The sequence below is a fragment of the Impatiens glandulifera genome, chromosome 2 (genome assembly GCF_907164915.1).
Source record: "Impatiens glandulifera chromosome 2, dImpGla2.1, whole genome shotgun sequence".
Lineage (NCBI taxonomy): Eukaryota > Viridiplantae > Streptophyta > Magnoliopsida > Ericales > Balsaminaceae > Impatiens > Impatiens glandulifera.
In genome coordinates, this window is record NC_061863.1 from 44,452,107 (window position 1) to 44,469,786 (window position 17,680).

At 33.7% G+C, this 17,680-nt stretch overlaps 1 protein-coding gene across 1 annotated transcript; it reads right to left on the bottom strand.

The window, feature by feature from the left end:
* Window positions 1–839: 839 nt before the first annotated feature.
* On the bottom strand, window positions 840–13,887 carry LOC124925351. Its single transcript, XM_047465330.1, has 25 exons — window positions 13,698–13,887; window positions 13,421–13,544; window positions 13,251–13,313; window positions 12,520–12,621; window positions 12,221–12,389; window positions 11,996–12,094; window positions 11,181–11,330; window positions 9,697–9,736; window positions 9,566–9,623; window positions 9,371–9,453; window positions 8,320–8,415; window positions 7,882–7,997; window positions 7,662–7,780; window positions 6,769–6,839; window positions 6,477–6,582; window positions 6,241–6,380; window positions 4,936–5,094; window positions 4,737–4,840; window positions 4,417–4,592; window positions 3,550–3,739; window positions 3,092–3,191; window positions 1,890–2,058; window positions 1,485–1,567; window positions 1,330–1,406; window positions 840–1,246 (listed from the first exon to the last, which is right to left on the bottom strand). Exons 1-25 carry the CDS (start codon window positions 13,749–13,751, stop codon window positions 1,075–1,077), a joined length of 2,820 nt encoding a protein of 939 aa, XP_047321286.1. The 5' UTR covers window positions 13,752–13,887; the 3' UTR covers window positions 840–1,074.
* Between the last annotated feature and the right edge of the window lie 3,793 nt (window positions 13,888–17,680).

Here is a 17,680-nt window from a genome sequence, read left to right on the forward strand (position 1 = left end):
TTTAAAAATCATTCATCTCTCTTTCTCCAGCTATATTTATTATTAATCATCTCTTCTTCTTGTTTCCATGCATTTTAAAAATCATTCATCTCTCTTTCTCCAGCTATATTTATTATTAATCATCTCTTCTTCTTGTTTTGCTTCTTCTTGTCTGATCTATAATATATATATATATATACATAAACTCAGACTGACTTAGACTCAATTCTATTTAGCTTAATTCATATCGCTTAAAAGAGATTGGTCAATTGGAGGAGGAAACAACAATACATGTTTATGCAACAACTTCACACTTATTATTTTTTTTAATTAAGGAAAACTAGCATGAACTCATAACCATGACCTCCGCTTCAACACAAAGCGTTTTCAGATAAAATTGAACCCGTGTCGAAAGAAAATCTTTATCAAATACTTTGAGCGGTGACAGTAAAATTTGTCTTTGCCAGTGAACTGGTAAGTAATATATATAGTCAAAATGAGAAATTCGTCCAAATCAAGGGAAGATAATCTTTATTGCACAAAAGTGAAACAACTCTAGATATGACAATTTCATCTCATTTGTCCCAGTATTATTCAAATTATAAAAATTCAAAACAAAAAATTCGATCAAACTAAACAAAATATAACACTAACTCAATCGAAGAGACTCAGAACAAAATGATTATATTTCAATATTTTTTCATTTTATTTTTACAAAAAAAATATATTAATATATATAGTTAAATACATTTAAAATAATTATTAATTTTTTCTAAGCCTCTAAATAGTTTGACACCATTTATTAAGTTATAAAAATAGAAATTATTTTCTATTAAGAGGTAATTGTAATGATCAGTAAATCATAAAATGAGTAATGAAATCATAAAATTCTCTACAAAGTCATTTCTTAGATTCTTCCAGTCACAGCAAAACAAAAATAAAAACACAGAATAATAAAAGGAACATTTCCCTTTACCTAGCCTGCCAACAACAATCAAACAAACACAAAGAAATTATTGTTTATCTTCTTCTTGTCAATGATGATGTTTCTCTATAACAAACAAAAATGATATTATCTTCTTCTTCTCCTTCTAGTTAATTGATCTTAGGCTTTGGTCGTCTTGGCTTGAGGAGAAACCACAGAATAACGAACACAACCAAAAATGCCGGAATAGTTGACATGTCTATTTCAACCTCTACTTTTCTCTCCTTTGTGCAGTGTACAGGATGTAGCTCAGAAACCGTCACATTAACATACTCAACAAACCTGACAAACCAAAAAAACACATCCGTCAAATTCATTTATTCATTTATGACGTGTTTATTAGCAAAAGGTTACGATTGTCCAACCCCTTTGATGCATCTTCCAGCGTATGCAGCAATTTTAAAGCATCCGTGTAGCGCAATTCTCCGGTAATAAGTGAAATCTGAGAAGGTATTGAGAAATAAGCATCAAATGAGATGAAAATTAAAAAACAAAAGGAATTGAGAAATAAAGAACTCACTCTTCTCCACAAACTAACTACATAGTTATACTTGTTCACCAGCTCGCGCTCCCTTAACCGGAATGGTTTGAATGTTTTATCAGCTTGGTTTTGTCAAGTTTTCCATCATCAAAGGATAGACCAAATAACACAGTAATAAGAGAAAGGAAAAAATCAATCCACTAAAGCATTGGATGTAACCCTAATCATAGAATGAATTGAATGTTTTTTTACCTAACCCTAGAACAAAGAAGGCATAAGTGATTTTATACAAGTAAATATATTTTGTGGTTCTTAATGACTTATATTCATGATATTCAATCTAGTTCAAAGCTCAAATACATGAATGCCTAGTAGAAATTATGTTAATTTTATAACATATTCCTGAATGATTGAGATGCTGAAAATGTAGAAGATGAAGGATACTCGTTTGCTCCGTAACTAGTCGATGAATGGCTGCATTAATGAGTTGTATTGTCTCCTCCAGGGTTGTAAGTATATAACTTCGAGCAATTGTGTCAGACTGAAACTGGGATATTTTCCAACCTTGAGAAGTGATCGAAAATGGGCTGCATCCCACGGACCATATCCAGTCCTAATATAAAGCCGAGACATTATCCAGAAACAAAAACAAATTTTGGTCATGCTCAGAAACACAATTTTAGGATGCAAAACATTGTATCAATGTCTTATGTGTATAAAGAACTTTTATCCTGCTTCCTATATCCGGTTTTATTTTTTTGGGTTCCTCACCTTGGGCTGTTTTGGTATACAAGATTTTTAATGTTGATCACAATTCAGAAAATCTATATTTGTTATGTTTTACAAAAATTTAAAATGATCTAGAAAAATAATTTGCTTCGTCATAAAAAAAAAATTATCTGATCATGATCCAAAAAACTCTCTATACCAAATTAAACAAAAAGTTTACAAAAAAATTATTCTGACCGATAAAATATTTTGTATACCAAATGAAGCAACAAAAAATACACTATATATACCAATCGAAAAAAATAATAATTTCACTTTTTTCGTAACAAAATATAAGTTTTCAAATATGCTCAATAAGTTATTCAACTGCAACTATTTTAGCACAGTAGTTTTTCATTTGAGAAATGAAAAACAATTCCAAATTGTCTTCAAGCCAGTTTCATCAAACGCGATGAGTGTGCCCTTCAAGATTGAACTGGCATGCTATGCATCCAGAGAAGCACAAGTGAAGAAAATAATAGATATAGCAGTCCCGGTTATAAGCACAGTACCATCAAAATTGGAAGATGATATAACAGTTATTGCTTGACAAAAATTGATTTTAATGTAAAAAGGATAAATATGAAAAAATGTGTGCACTAACATATTTAAAAAATTGTTGGCACCATGCAAATAGTTGTCTATCTGACCTCCGTTTTTTAATAATATCCCAGGAGGAAAATGTTCATGCCAATTGATTAAGACATGGTTCACAAAAATACATGTCAAACAGTTAAACTTGACTTTCACCCAATTATCAAGCTTGAATAGAAATATTATATTGGCAGAAAAAAATGGATGCAATTCATGCAGAGAATAGGGATATTTGGATTCATGGGATGGGTCTTTAATGACTTTGTATCCAACAAAGCACATACCTCAACTGCAGTTTCATGGGCATGACTGTAAACAAGGTGAAGCGGAATCAAACCAGCTAAATGTTCAGCAGCAGCAGCCAATGCAGGTTTGATAGGAACCCTGATTACGAGAAACAAAAAACACCCCAATAAAATATTTCTTAGTTTTATGGACTAAATAAACGTAATTTAGATGGCATTTAAAGCAGTTCTGTTGTGAACAAGGCCAAGTCTAAGGTAATCTCATGATGCTTTCACATTAAGCAAACATGAGATTCACTTCCCAATTCTATCACTATAAAATTTCACTGGCAGCATGATGGGATTTACTGATGTTATAATCTTGTTTTCAATTGAAAGTGTAATTTGATTATCCATTACTGGAAACAACAGGCTCCTAAAATATTTTGAATGAAAAACGATGGTTAAACATAAATTGCAGTAGGAAAAAATGGTGTCTCTGAACCCAAAGTTTCTACCTTAGATCCCATAGAAGTGATTGTCCATTGCACTGCAAGTGACTTTCCCAGGATGGTTGCTCTGACTGAACAACAATGATCATGTCTGAAAGCGCTTTGGCCTGAAAGTGTTTGTCAACAAGCAATGCTTCTCCATTTATGAACCAAAAGATTGGCACTTCCAATGTTGACCTGCTATGAGCATGACTGCCTGCATGATTAAAAAATCTCAAGAACAGTTGAAAGACTAAGCATTCATATGATGGAATGAAGACTCATATAGTTCAGTGGCAAAGCGCAAAAACTCGTGTCCGCATAATCATGGGTTGAGTTTTCATAACCAGACCATTTAAAAAAAACAGCCATAAGATGGGTTATCATTAGTTTGGTCAGCCTAATTGATACACAATGTTTGCAATCTCACTATCACCACATTAGTCACACAATGTTACTTTCCTCTTGATAGAAGTAAATCAGAAATTAGCGAGAAATAGTTAAATGTTAGTTTCTATGACCATATGCATTCCACTAAATAAATAATATAATCAGACAAAGATAAATAGCTGACACCAAGTGCTCTAGAATCTAAATGCTATGGTATGGTACAGAAACACAGGTTCACACAAGGACCAAGACAAGAACAAAGAAGAATGTGTGTGTGCTATTCTACCATTTCAAAATGATTTCTCGAGTCCCAAGACGAAAATCCTAAAGTAATGCTTATTTCAAATTCAAACAGTTATACAAGACTAGCAGCTTCTGTATGGAAACATTATTTGTGCATGCATCAAATTATCCAATTGATCAGAAACAATGCCTCCAAAAATTAATATTTAATTATGAAAATTATCAGAGATCACATAATCAGATTGGAATCATTAAATAAACCTTTAAGAGAACCGTGATCATTTAGTCTTTGCAGTTGATGCTGGAGAATGGAAGAATCTAGATAAGATCTAACAGTTTTCCTGTATGTTCCATTAACAAGTAACTGAGGGACAGCAGCAGCTCTACGAGCAACTGAAAGTGCCATTGCCAAAGCAGGATCCTCCGAAAGTAGTAACCTAGTGAAGGGTGTAAATGAATAATAAAGGTTAGGAGTAGTTACCAACAATTTGAACGGGAAAACTAGGTAATCAACAAATAAAGGCCCTAAAGTTTAACAAAAGATAATTGAATGCCCAATAAAAAAGCATGTGCAGACATACATGTGTTCAGTTAACATGACTTGCTGTGACGGTAGGACCAGAGATGAAAGCCCAGCTTTCAAAGCCTTGAGGTCTACTGGTAATTGTTTGATACTTCTAACTTTCTGCATTGTTAACAAGCAAGAAAAAAAAATGTAACTACAAAATGGCCTAACCTCACCCAAAAACTATACCTCCGTTATGATAAAAACATGCATACCTCCTCTGTTATGAAAAATAGTTGAAAAGATATTTTCTCATAATAATGGAATGCTCCATCAGCAACAGACGGTGATATAATGTGCCTCAACGAACCCCACAATGTTGCACCCAAATGTGCAAGCTGAGTGTCACGTGCTACAGTATAGTTGTGGAATTCCTGGAATGAGGTATTAAAACAAAGTAAGAAGAAACTGAGACATGGGATGAAACTCTACAAGTTGCTAAGAGAGACAAGCCATTGACACATGTTTATCTACTCCTCTCAGTTTTTATTTTCATTTTAGAAAACTAGCACGACCCCACAGTCATGACTTCCACGTCTCCTCTCAGATTTTCCTCTATGATTCAACCGATTTTCGTTTTACATTTTTCTTTACGCCAAATTAACACCATCAAGTCATATCTTTATGAGGACTTCTCTTTCAATAGGTTCAGTACGCTTTAAAATATGAAGAATGGACAACAAATATAGAATGATTCCATATTGCGATGTTTGGGAAAGCCAGTACATAGTTTATACCCTGTATAGTTGGGGAGCTGTTTCCAGGAAATGAAACCAACATAGATTCAGGAAAACATAGCAAAATCTGAGGAATTGTGTACGTGGAAATTTTCAATCAAGGCAAAAATACCCATGTACTAATGAATAACTAAGATTATACACAAACTTTTTTAATAAGATGCAAAATCAATTATTTCAATTTAACGAGATTTTGTTAACAGCGTTAATGACTTCGTTAGTTGAGATCATTACTATCTGTTAACACATGACTTCGATTAAAAATCGTATCTGGGAGAAAGGGAAAGAAAAGTGGAGAAGAGAGTAAGAGAGCAAAGGGTTATCAAAAGTACTGCTGGAGAAGAAGAGGGAAGAGGGATCACTGAATTATTTTCAATTAAAGGTATTTTGGAATATAAAAACATAAATATAACTTAAATGGAGTTAATTTTACACTTTATTTAAAACATCATGCATAATTTTGCTCCTTTACTAATACATGGGTATCTTTGCTGGGATTAAAATAGTTCATGGGTACATTAATGATTCATCACATTTCCTACTGATGTGTCTTAATATGCATGTTCAACAAACACTTTCTTTATTCCTTTAATCTTATTAAATAGTCAAACATAAATAATGTGATTTGGATTTGAAGAGATAACTCAGTATTTAGATAGGGTTAGACATAAAGTGGACTACTGACAATCTGATAAATGGATGCCTGTCACAGAACCCTATGAATTATCCAATTAGTTGACTGGATATGTAGTAGTGAGAGCTTTTCCAGTTGAAACATCATACCTCTACAGTGTCACTGAACAAGTTCCAATTCTCCATTCTCTTCAAAGCATCTTCAGCCTTAATCTTATGACCCTCATCATTTTCCTCCCCTTCAAAAGTCTCCAGCTCCTGTTTCAAATCCCGCATCCGCTCGTCCAACTCTGCAGTAAGACCCACAAATCAAGAACTTTCAAGAAAGAGAACACTAGTACAATAGTCAATTATCGAAGCTAACCAATATATAAATACCATGTTACCTTGGCAAAGGGCGAGTTTAACCTTTCTGCCAGTACAATGTTTGAAGGCAAAAAGCTCATAAATATCAATCTCTGCCAGTAGGATATCAATTGCTTGATGATCTTTCTGTGTAATGGAAAAATAACAGAAAATAGAAGAAATGATGAGACAATTTCACCAGATTTTAACATTGGAACTTAAACAGATCTATACATGAAATTGGAGGAACTGTAAATTTTGTCGCTTCAGAAAAGCCAAGGAATCAATAGAATACCCAACATAGGCAATTATTCATTTTCTCTTTGAACATACATCACCAAAGACAGAAAACTTTTCTTGAATTGCATCTTGCAAACGATCTTCAGCTTCTTCTTCTGTAATTCCTGCAAGACACAAATGGTATTGCTAAAGAGTCATGTACCAGAAAAAAATGGAAACATTTAGCTCAAACATACTAAAGACAACTGACAAGGTAACCAAATTTTTTGACTTAGGTGGTAACCATTCAGAAGACACATTTGGAAAAACTTTTTGTTTGTGGATGTGGATCAAATCCGGATCCATACGAGAAACCGCCATTAAATTTTTGAATATGTGTCCCACTAAGTTTTGTTTCCAAATGTGATCTCTTTTGGATCTACATATAGATGTGATATTTGATAGAAAAAAGTGTTTCCAGGAGGGCCTTTAATTCTACACTTCATCAATTCTGCTTCCCTAGGAAATCAGTAATTAGTTATGCTGCATTTGATTAGAAAGTATGTTTGTCACTATTTAGTTAGTTAATTTATGTCTTTATTTGTCTTTGTTGATTCAATAGAAGGAATCCAGGGTTTATGCTTATATGCTTGATAAAATATCTGCCATGTCATTCACCAATTAAAACCAGCCAACTGACCGAACTGACAGTCAACCGCCAACGGTTCAAGATTTTGGATGATTTTACAGAGAAAAATCCGACACAATCGAGACTAAGACCCTTACTAATTTCTTCAACTAACTAGCCTTCAGCATATTTGTGAAGTTCTCTCTGAACCCAATATCTCAAAATTTTACAAGAAAGTTAGTGTAACAGTAGTTGTTATTGCCCTTTGTCCATGCAACTGGCAACTGTATGTCACTCACACTAATTGATCAAACAAAAATTTCAATTGGTTTAATAATATAAAAGGTGATCACTTGCTGACTCTCCATAAAGGAATTACCTGCCATGGCACCAACGGCTTTTGCCACATTTGGCAAACTTACTTCTGTCCGCACCCCTTCACCACCAACAGCAGGCCCCCATGAGAAAGGGCCAGCACTTAAATCAATAAATGCCCACCTGAAAATTTCACAATGAAATGGTTACAAGAGTTGTATAGTTTGCATATGCTTTCCAAAATACTTGTATATATAGCAAGACACAGAAAGAAAGTGATGTACCTTTCTTTTCCAATCCAAGTATCAGTTAGACATTCAGCATGAAGGCCACTGAAGTTCCCAGATTTCAATGCTTTCTCCAATTGAAGTCTCAAATCATCACTCTTCCCATTCAATAGCTTCATTCAAATGGAGCAATACGGTGAAAACAACTCATAATTTAAACATAAGCATTTCACACATTTCCCAATTTTGCATAGTCAGATTATGAGTCAAATATCCCTTAATATGAAGCAGCTCAATATGAACTATGTATTCGTCCTTGCATTTTACAGAGAATCACAGTTGTTTGAAGGTCTTTGTGGAAACTTTTGTAGTAGGTTTACTACAAGCTGGTAAGGCTCAAATTTCTTTTGACCTGGTTGGCTTGATGCCACTATAGTATATCTTTGTCTATATGAATGACATCACCATTTTTTGAAAAACAAAGACACCATATACCTGAATAACTTTGTCCTGGATTCTATCAGCAGTATCCTTCCCTTGTAATTTTTCAACATTGTTCAAAGCATCTTGGCAGCTATTATGCCATTCGATCTGTGAAGTCAATGCAAAAAAGAATACAAACTGAGATTTCCAAATGCAAAAGAGAGAGTATTGGACATGCTAAGCTACCAAACCAAACTCCAACACCTTCAATTTACAAAAACAGTTCTAGGAGAATGGTTTTATGTCCATAGAATTCAAAGTGAACTTTGGACAGATAATCTGTTATATAGAGAGTGAATATGAGGTTCCAAATAATGACAAAACATGAAATAAAAGCATTAGATAGGAAAAACACATGATTTCACGAATTAATATTTAGAACAAGAAAATCACGGGCAAAACAGAACAAAAAATGGAGGAAATTATTTATCATAATGTACACAACCAGTGCAGAAGGTGGTAGATGCAGTGTCATCTATGAGATATCATCAATGCACCACCCAGGTCTTTCATCCATTTATATGAAGAAATGTAATGATGTGTAGACCAACAACAAAATCATATTTGTCATGTCAGAAATACTTTAATTTGGTTTGGTATAAATTATCAAACTAGTTATCCCTTCATCTACTAACTCATTAATTCCCACTGACAACCATTAAAATGTTCAATCTTCAGGCTGAAGTAGGGGAGAATTATGTCTATGTCCTTTGCACAAGATCCAATCTCACAGCACATTCAACTTAGCACCATCTATTTGCTTCATGTTCAATGGTTTAGATGCTCTGTGTGTAAACAAACTTTCCTGATAAAACCTATATATTCTGCTCACATGGAGAAAAGTCTCTCTACTGCCAGATAGGTCTAGGAAATAAAATTCAGGATGAAAATAATTACTGTCATTGATGTGAGATAAATTTACTATTTCCTTACGAGTTCTATTTTCCGTGCAAAACATCTTTGTTTTCAAACCCAGTGACCATACTGAAGCATATGATAGAGCAAGGAAGGCATCAGCAAGGAAACTCATCCATTTATCTCAATCTAATGAAAGAAGTCTTACTGTATCTGCTTCTTCTGTTACTGTCCATGCGAACTTTGCCATAGGGTGTTTCTCATATAGAGGTTTCTTCAACTTATCAAATGCTGCAAATATGTGGACATCAAATATGATAATTATGTACCAATTTACCAGGATTGAAAACAAAACGATCAGTTAATGAAAATATGGGCAGCAAATTGAAAAAGCTGCACACACCAAGAAGAGTTTCTGGGATTTTTCCTGACTGAAGAATTCTTCCTTGTAAGTTCTTATTCTATGGAAAATGTGTAAGTTAGTATTTAGCATATGGAAAATCTTAACAGAAGGACAAAATAGTACGAAGGTACCTCCTGAAGAAAGTTTATTTCAGAATCTGATAAACCTCTCCTGCAAAGTTATGGATTAAGGAAAATGAAAAACCGATATATGCACAACGAGATAATGTAAAGAGACAAAAGAGTAAGCAGTAGGGTCGAGCAGCAAAGGATCAAATTTAAGAGCTTACCTTTAACTTATATGTTTTTTATCCTTGGATTTTTACTAAGATCGTTCATGATTGATCAAAGTGAAAACTTATTAACGTCGTGTTATTTCTACGCTTGTATCTTTGAATTCACAACTGAGGTAAATTTTATATAAGCATTAATATTTCCACAACAATAAAGTACCATCCCATACTCAAACTTCTTTAAGGATTCAATTTGTCTTTCATAATTCACTATACACAACTCAAAAAATATTGAATACCTTTTCATTCCTTAGAACCAGTTTGAAGGTAAAATATTGATATCTACCTCTATCAGTATAAAGTATCTAGAAAGCATTGTATTCATGGCCTATGAGTTAATTTAAAATTATAATTGCTTGAGCAAAGCTCGCCTAATGAATTTTAATTTTTCAAATGCAAGCTCACCTAATGAATTGATTATCCACTATATTACATTCTAACTTTGACATCTTTATGCTAAGCTTATTTTACATTTATTGTTTGCAACTTTATTTAATAGTGTTTGATCATGATATGTAACAGTTTATTTACTATTGGGTTCTATTTTTTAGTATATTTTTTATTTCAGCCCTTGTTTTTAGTAGCTGTTTTTAATTTAGTCCTCCAAGGCCATGTGGTTCTTTTGTCTTGGGAGTAGAGTCTTGCTTCATTTTGTTGTAACCAACAGCCAACTGTGGGATAGGGTTTCTTTAGTATTAAAGGTTAGGGGAGATAGAGTTGCGAGTATGCTTATTTTGAAGAAACACTGTAGTCCCACCTTCTCCAATTCTATTCACACCTTAAGTTTGCAAATTTCTCATCCATGTCTTCTATTCTCTCATCATCTTCACGTTATTTGCCCTAATATTTTGAGTTCCTACTTGATATGACCTGGCAACAACATTTGTGTCTCTTGCATTGCAAACAGATGATAACATTTCCAGGTGATTCAACTTATAACTCAGCCAGATATATGAAAAATACTTAATTTTTTGTCTCTAACTAATACTCAAGTTTAAGGTTCCACAAAAGCACTGGCTTCATTGGAGACACCTTTCGGACACTGAAATTAGTCAAACACATATTTTGAAATTATTTGAGGCTTCTCATCCGGATCCAGATACATAAGTGTTGCTAGACCCAATATCTCCTGCCTCAACATAACGTAAAATGAATTCTCCCATTAGATGGATGAGATAAGGCTATAATGAATCACTAATATCTCAAGAGAATAAGCATTTACACTTGGATATCCTTCAAATCAATTAAAAAATAAAACTATAGTAGAACACAAGAATTAAATAAGAAAAGGCTTTCAACATCTTCAAGTCATGATACACATACCTGTAACCATATTTTGTTCGTCTTGTATCACGCTTTGGATTTAAAACGAAAATGTTGTATGCACTTCCAAGCTGTAGATATTCTACAAGGCTGCTAAAGATGGTATCCATCAAGTCAAGGTCAACTTGCCATAGAACCGCACGATCATCTCTTCAACAACCAAAAAACAAAAGAGAAAGTATGTGTCAAAATTTCAACCACAGCCGAGAGAAAACCTAAAGTCAACTTTGTTCCATTCTTTTGTGGAAGAACTAGTAATTATCACTGCATTCAACAGTGAATAGAGCATGATAAACATGGATTCGCGCATCTTTTGACCTTGAATGAGAAGGAATATTGACATAAGATTAACTGACAAAATTGAAAAAGAAAATAAAAATCTTCCAAATATAAGTTTGGGATTTATTGAGAAAAGATATAGATATTATTATTGAGGGTATAGACTTGTGTATATATACAAGAGAATGCCCCATTTATTAGGGATATGATATATCACCTAAATTCTAAAGATAACTAATAAAAACAAAAGGTCTATCTAAGAAGATAGAAGAATATAAATCAATACTATAATTCAGGAAGGATAATATTATCTATAACCCTAGTTTGAACTTTGAATATCCACTCTAAGAAACAAGTTCAAAATTTTAGCTAGATCAGTAAAATTTGCTACTCATTTAATTGCAAAATTTATGAGAGTTTCCAGCACTATAGATGGAAAGATCTGATTAAAGTTTACAGCAGAAACATCTGAAACTAAAGTTCCACAAGAGTGTCTCACAAAAAGTATATAGTATGTTAATGACAGCTGATCATACCTGGGATCAGAAACATCATCTTTTCTCGCTAGAACATCAATGGAATGCTCAAAAACTGAAGTAACTTTTTCACCCATTTCAATAGCATGAACAGAAAAGCTGCAAATTTTCAGAAACAGTTTTAATTCCTATGTTAAATGGAAGGAAAATGTAAAGTGTCCAAGTCCCCAAGCAACACCAATGCAAGACATCAAATAAGCAGGTTGATGTGATAGAGAAATATACTTGTAATTTACATGACTGACAGTAGGAAGATGATGGTGTTGTGCTTTATCTATGCTAATCCTGTAAAAAGGAGCGAGAACCTCCCCAATCGGAGGGATTCGTGTATGTTCAAAGATGTGATCAATCTTTGTGAACCACCGTTCAAGTTCTTCAGCTTGGAGTTTAAAATCTGTAAAGATAATAGATAAGTTAAGAGTAGATATATACCAACATAAATTGCCAACCTAATAAACACTAGGCTAAAGAAAATCTGGGCATATTTGTGCTAGAAAAACAACACATAAATTTTGTATGGGTACCTAGGTTCCCCTTCCCTTCAAATCCTATGAAAATGAAATTCACTGGAACTGGCAGATACATGGAATCAACCTCCATTAAGTGCAAATAATTGGCAATGTTTCCTGAGAGACAGACAGAATAAGTTCAAAATAAAAACTATGCAAGAATGTTTCATACTCAACGAATTGATACTATCTGTAAAGAAGAAATTTGGGGCAGAAAATAGAATACAATGAAAAATAATCTGAGAAGTAAACATCAGTTAATTATTTCTCTTCCTTATTGCGGTAGACTGGCCTGCAGAAACAGGAAGAAACATATACTATTGAACTCCTAAGATTGTTCTGTATACATTATAACATTTACAAATTTTATTCTTTGAACATAAGGGATAAATTCATAAAATTATCATTACCATATTATGAAATAATTTGTTTGTTATATTATTAGTGCATCATGAAATAACTTCAAAGTTAATATTTTTATTATATTAACCGAAAATGAGTGTCATGTACTACCCATGTGTGCTTCACTAATACTCATTAATACATATCATGTGACACTCCCTTGTGCCTACAAAAATGCAATGATATAGACCCTTTACAAGATCCCAGATACAAAAAACTTAACACTAGTTGAGATCAATGACCTGGGGACAAAGTTAACTGTTCAGAGTTCAAACTGTAAATTATAGTAGTCAAGTCAAAGGAATGCAACATTAAAGAAAGATGATTGTTTGCTGGAGATGTACCTGCCATAGTGTAATTAGCAATATCAACTTTGTCATGGCCAGAAGTCTCCAAATCATCAAAATCTGTATGCATATATCATGGTATTGTTTCAGTAGGGCATCGAATTCATTGACATTTGCTATAAATCAAATAGAACAAATAGAAATAAAACACAGTGTATGTTACTTACCACCACGGATAACGGACTCACTCCAGAATTTACTCTTCGCTTTGAGATTGAACAAGGAGAAAACTGAAGATTTTCCAGCTTTACGGTTTTCATATGAAGATCCAAATGATCCTGATGCTATAAACTAAAGATTTTTATTGAACCATCAGTACATATATGTGTGGTAGCTAGCAAAACTGAATGAATGTTTCAATAAGAATCACTGCCATGATATTCTAGGAATACATTGAAGAAATTACACTGAATCATAGCAAAGGAGATGATAATAAGTAATTACCAGGAGAAGGAACAAGAAAAGCGGGCAAAAACGACATCGATTGAGATGAAACATGTCGAAACGGATCTGGTGTTCGATCGTCGCCTGAAAATAAACCTAGGATGGAGAAGTGAGCTCTCGAAGAGAAATGGTGTTGTCAGCTAGTTGACGAGTGTGGACTCTTTCTTAATCTGATGAAACGGTAAAGCATGATCAACAAACAGCCTACCTGGGTCTAGTTCTAACTTCTAACCTTGCAAGAAATGACCCGAATATCACTAAACGAATCGGATACTCGGGTTACCTTCCGGATCCAACATATTTATTTGGGTTTGAAACTACGGGTTTTAAGCCGAAAATTCTAATGATGTGGCGCAACTTTATTGGTTGAAAAAATAAAAAAAAATAATAGAGAGTAGGAAAATATTTATATGAATAAGTAAGAAAATAATGTGTTATTAATAGGAGATCATTTCCTCACATATTCTTGTTAATATTTTTTCGTTCTCTATCATTTCCCAAAAATAAAATAATATATCTCTCTTCTTTTGTTCTTCCCATTTTTTTTTACCGTCAATAAGGTGATATCATGTTATTCTAAAAATAAAATTAATTTTTGTCCAAAAATTAATAAACAACTCTACAAAAATATATATCAATTTATAATTGATCATTTATAAATTTATAAATATGATCAAAATAATAAAAAACCTAAAATTCATTAAAAGATACTTATAGAAGAGTTTTCAGATTAAATATAAATTCTAAAAAAAATTATATAGAAAACAAAATAAAAAATCCTTATCCGACAAAATCATCTCATTTGTTGTAAAGAAAAAGATAAACACGGACTTAAAAATTTATCACCAACACAATTGGAAGGTATAGATAAATGTCTTACCAAATATTTAAAGTATTTTTCAGATTACAATAATCTGAAATTACAAATCTGATTAAATAGATTGTCACACCACACCAAACCAAACACAACACCAATTAAAATTCCGACTAGAAAAATCACACGAAACAAGAGACCATGAGCAATATTACTTTTCAATTTTTCTATTTTCAATAATATATATATTTAAGAGCCTTGATAGGGACAACAAAATTGGGAACGAAATCAAGACTACTAATATATGGTCTGCCACTTGTGCAAGAGAGAGGAATAAAAAAAATTCCAAACATGACCATTTTCAAAAAAAAATATAAATTTTTTTTCTCTTTCTTATACATGACCATGTCTTGGACAAAAATCTCCCGAACATTACCACTTTCCCAAAAAAAATTATTTCTCTCATGCACATATAACATGCCACTTCGGATTGCCCAAATTATTTCTCTATATTTAATTGCACAAAAAGTTCAAAATTCTACTTAAAAATCATTATTATAAATGTCGTGTTATTTTCTTAAACTTAAAAAAATAAAATAAGACTTTAGTTAAAAAAAATATACATAAACGGATGGTAAGACTTTTTTTGTTGAAAATAAAATAAACTGTTGAATTTAAGAAATTTTACATACTCGTTTTACGATATAGCATACTAGCTAAAAGGGAAATTTGGCGAACTGACACTAAAGATTATCTTTCTTATTTAATATAAGTGTCAGCGCATAAAATTAAATGCGCTGGTGACACTTTTTTTTAGACGATTTTTCCCCTGTCACGAGACGTCCACAATCGCGAGACGCAACCGGCAATCGCGAGACGAAAAAAAAAATATTTGCGTCTCGCGATTGTGGACGTCTCGCAACAATGACAAAATCGTCTCAAAATTAAAAAAAATATGTCACCAACACATTTAATTTTATGCGCTGACACTTATGTCAAATAAGGCAATCTTTAGTGTCATTTCGTCAAATTCCCCAACTAAAATACATCTAACATTAATATGGTCCAAATTAGATAAGTTGAGTAATTTATAAGGGGAAATTTGACGAAATGGCCCCAATAATAGCTTAAATGATTAAAGTGTCACCCCATAATTTAAATAGCGCTTGTGACCATATTTTTTAATGACAATTATACCTTTTGCATCACGCAACTCCAGTTGCGTGACGCACCCGATACTTTATAAAATCATTTTTTTTTCATTTTTGATTGATTTTCTCTCTCATCTCGATCTTCTCCGCTGTAAACTCTAATGGCGGAGAAGACTTTCTCTTCTTTTCATCGGCGAAGAACACATCGAAGTGGCACCATTCCACTATATTCAATAGCGTAGAGCGGCGAAGAACTTCCAATGACGAACTACGACGGTGGAAGATAAAATTTCCACTATCATCGTTTATATTTTGTGTTTATTTCGTTTATAGATGATTGTTTGTGTTTATTTCGTTTATAGAACGACATTGATTCGCCCTGATTCGTTAAATGCAGGTTGGTTGGTTGATTCGTTTATGACTGTTGATGGGCTCTCAGGCTGGTTGCGTCACGCAGTTGCGTCACGCAGGCACGTGTCAAAATTTATTTCATATTTCTTGGGTTTTATTTCATATTTCAAATAATCCTCGACGACTCTTCCTGCTCTCTCTCTCTCTCGCACTTGCCTCGACGACTCTTCCTGCTCGTCTTCGTCTTCTCGTTCATTCATCGACTTCATCAGTAATCAGGTTAGTGTTAGTTTTGTTGGTTTTTGTTTTAGAGTTTAACTTTGTTACGTCTTTTACGTCTTCCGGATGGTTTAGGGTTTATGTTAGGGTTTAGGGTTGCATCTTGCAAATGGTTCATGGTTTATGTTAGGTTTTAGGGTTGCGTCTTGTGGTTGCGTCTCGCGCAGGTGCGTCACGCCGGTGACGATTGTTTCTAGCTATTAACGGTTACATCTCCTTTGTTTATATTCGTTGTAAAAGGTTTTCACAAACATTGTTGTTTTTATTTTAGAGTTTAACTTTGTTACGTCTTTTACGTCTTTCGAATGGTTTAGGGGTGTGTCTTGCAAATGGTTCATGGTTTATGTTAGGTTTTAGGGTTGCGTCTTGCGGTTGCGTCTCGCGCAGGTGCGTCACGCGGGTGATGGTTGTTTCTAGCTATTGACGGTTGCTTCTCCTTTGTTTATATTGTTGTAAAGGTTTTCACAAACATTGTTGTTTTTGTTTTCCCTTTTGTAGATGGCAGACTACATGATTTCTGATTTTCCTAGTAGGATTTCATTGAAATTTGTCCTAGCCCTAAAAAAATATCTGATAGGTTTGAAGCGATGAATCTTATGGAGAGAGGGCTCTAAATTCCCAATTTAAGTATTTATTGAAAGGAGTCTCAGACTTGTTGTTCTCAGGAACAATTTTACATCAGATGCTACTTCGGAAGGTTAAGGCTAATTCGAATAGGATGATTTTCAACTTGAATGGGGATGAACATACTTTTGGTATGAAAGAGTACGCCTTGATTATAGGCCTCAACTTCGACAGATTGACTAAATACAAAGATGAATGTCGAGGTTTCCCACCTTTGCTGATAAAATATTTCAAAAGGAATATGACAGTTCGAATGCAGAAGTTGGAATCTTGTTTTATGACATGCACCGATAAGAAAGATGCATGGAAGATCGGGCTGATATGCTTGATTTGCCAGTACCTCTTCTCATTTGACCCAAGACGGATTTTAAATGTCAAAATCATCCATATGGTTGAAGATGTTGAAGATTTCCTCCGATTTCCATGGGGAAAGTTGTCTTTTAGATTCACCATGATGAGGGGTCTTATCCAGGACATGAAATGCCACAGGTTCTTATATATGCCTAGGAAAGGGAGTGGAGTTACTAATTATTTTGCTTATAACGTTTATGGGTTTGTACTAGCACTACAAGCGTGGACCTATGAGGTTATCGAAAACTTTGTCCCTAGATTCGCCACAAGGAAGAATGTTGATGGCCCTTTTCGCCCAAAGATACTATTGTATCAATCCAAAAGGAAGAACACATTTCAGGAGGTACAATCTGTCCTTAATAGCTCTGTGTTGTCTACGATGGAAGAGTCTTCCACGGAGAAGAGATTGTACA